We start from the raw sequence: 2,195 nt of genomic DNA, 5'->3' as shown, positions 1-2,195 counted from the left end.
AACGTCCTGAGGACGGCATCATCCCGTATACCTCATACAATCGATATGTCGTCGTCTGCTAGCTGGTCTAGTGGTGTGGTCCAGAAGCTAGTGGCTCGATGTTTGGTTATGGATATACGTAATGGAGTTGGTCGTTATGCTATGGCTGGTGGCCTTAGCCGTGGAGTGACGTGGCCAGTGCCCAACGGAATTTAAGCTTTTCTTTCGGACAAGCTAGCTGTGTGCGAAGCATTCTACTTTTTTGTTACTCCATGTTTTCTCAAAAACCCTCTTTTTTTCATTTGTAGACCACCATGTCTCATTACTACAATCGCAGATTATCATCGAAAGAATGCAAAACCTCTGCTGAAGAGATTCTCAAACGACGTTGCATAGCATCGTGCAAAGAAGCGATGAAAATGATGCCTTATTATTGCAAGATCAGGTATATAATAGCATTGGTATTGTGATTCAAACAGCACAGCAAAATACTGTTTTGATCTTTGGGGCGATTGGCTTGCAATGGTCTGGACGTACTGTGGTAGCTTATGCATCCACTTAGGTAAGAACCTCCGTAATATGTTGTTTGTTTTATTGTCTTTGCTCTAATTTTGGCCTTACAAACAAAACTTTGTAGGTGACCTTGTGGTTACTACTCCAACTGGTCGCGGAATCCCTTTAGTAGGTTTTATGACTGTTAACCAAAATGTTGTTACCATGCGATTGTTTCGCGTTTTTCAAGGAGAAAAACCCTTGATGGGAAAAACTCAAACCATCGTTATCGACAAAGATTTTGTCGAGTGGAGTGTGACCGAAGAGTGCTTTCCTCAAGCGACAGTTATTCGAAACCTGCCATCAACTGGTGTTATTCAGACTTTAGTGGCAACGGTAAGACGGACGCACTGTCAGTATAACAGTGCTTTGACCGAATCTGGAAAAACTTGCACAGCCATGTGGGCAAATTTTGATCGTGCCCGTTCTTCTCCGCCGAGAACACAACAGTGAATATAATTGAAGCCAACTGAAACCAGCTCAAGCAACTGATAGGGGGTGGTGAGCCCCGCTCAGTCCATTACGACGAATCTCGCATAATTGCACTTGGTCAATTGTAGTGGTTCTGCATCTGCCTATTTTTCTCGATTATCCTACTACTTTACCGCCACTTAATATTGGCGGCTCGAGATGGCTTGCAACTACCGGTTTGCCAGACCAGGCAATTGATCCACGCTGGTGTATGCGAGCTGCGACGAGATTAACTTTGGTTTTCGAAAGTGGTTATGAGCCTATTCTATCTGTGATCTGTCCAACAAATGCCCGTACACGAGTTCCGATACAATGGCACAATACCTGAAGCAGAAACAAAAATCGCATTACCGTGATAAAAACGTTGCTTTTGCTAAGCTTCGGCGTGGAGAACAAGCAAACGAGGTCGTATTATCTTCGGCATAATACTATTGCTTCGCATCGGGAAGTGTCCGGCCTGTACTCAACCAATTATCGAATCTCGCTTCTGTAAACGGTTTCCAACTCACGGAATATGATAGTGTAGTGTCACAATTCTTCGAGCTTTTGGTCGATGGAAGCAAAATTAAATCTCCAAATGGGAGGCAAAAAAGTGATGCGTAGCAGAGAAATGATGATCTATTTTTTATGGTAGATGTGGTGGTCGATCGGACTCGGCACAAGCCATTCAAGAAAACGATGAGCTGCAATATCACTCTATTAGCAAGCGGGCTCCAATTCAACGTTGTGATGCTAGTACACTCTCTAGGGTGGTCAAACGTGCAACATCGATCCAAGGTTCTAGCGATGTGATCGAGACAACTACCACCCAAAGTGTGTTGATGTTCTCCAGCTTCCGAAACCAAAACCAAAACCGAGCACTCGGAGACATCTAACCCAAACTCGGATTCGTCCAAAAACAGCCTGTCTGGCAGCTGTCCCTGACGTCAAAGATCCTGTGACACTTGGTGGTTTTATCCAGTGGAGCTAATGCATACAAGGGTTAGAGTTGGTGAAGACTGCTATTGACAGTTTCTGTCGTTCTGACTGATAAATTTCTTGAGTGCCGAGAGCCGAAGTGCAGTCGCGAAGTGATGCGTCAAACAGAATTTGAGCTCACTTTTGTGCTTCCCTTGGTATTAGCCCAAGCACTAACGCGGGTACTATCTGGAGAGCGTGAGCACCAAGAAAGGGTACAGGAACTGAGCTCACAG

The 2,195-nt window shown here is 44.7% G+C and overlaps 1 protein-coding gene across 1 annotated transcript; it reads left to right on the top strand.

Annotated features, from left to right (window-relative positions):
• Positions 1-735: 735 nt before the first annotated feature.
• PPTG_12351 (hypothetical protein) lies at positions 736-2,136 on the top strand (the record flags this gene model as incomplete). The annotated part of the gene is made up of 2 exons (XM_008908086.1): positions 736-867; positions 2,125-2,136. The coding sequence occupies 2 exons, from the start codon at positions 736-738 to the stop codon at positions 2,134-2,136; spliced, it is 144 nt and encodes a 47-aa protein (XP_008906334.1).
• Positions 2,137-2,195: the final 59 nt, after the last annotated feature.

This window comes from Phytophthora parasitica, assembly GCF_000247585.1.
Source record: "Phytophthora parasitica INRA-310 unplaced genomic scaffold supercont2.28, whole genome shotgun sequence".
NCBI classification, from domain to species: Eukaryota; Oomycota; class Peronosporomycetes; order Peronosporales; family Peronosporaceae; genus Phytophthora; species Phytophthora nicotianae.
This window is presented reverse-complemented; position numbering and strand designations above follow the sequence as displayed.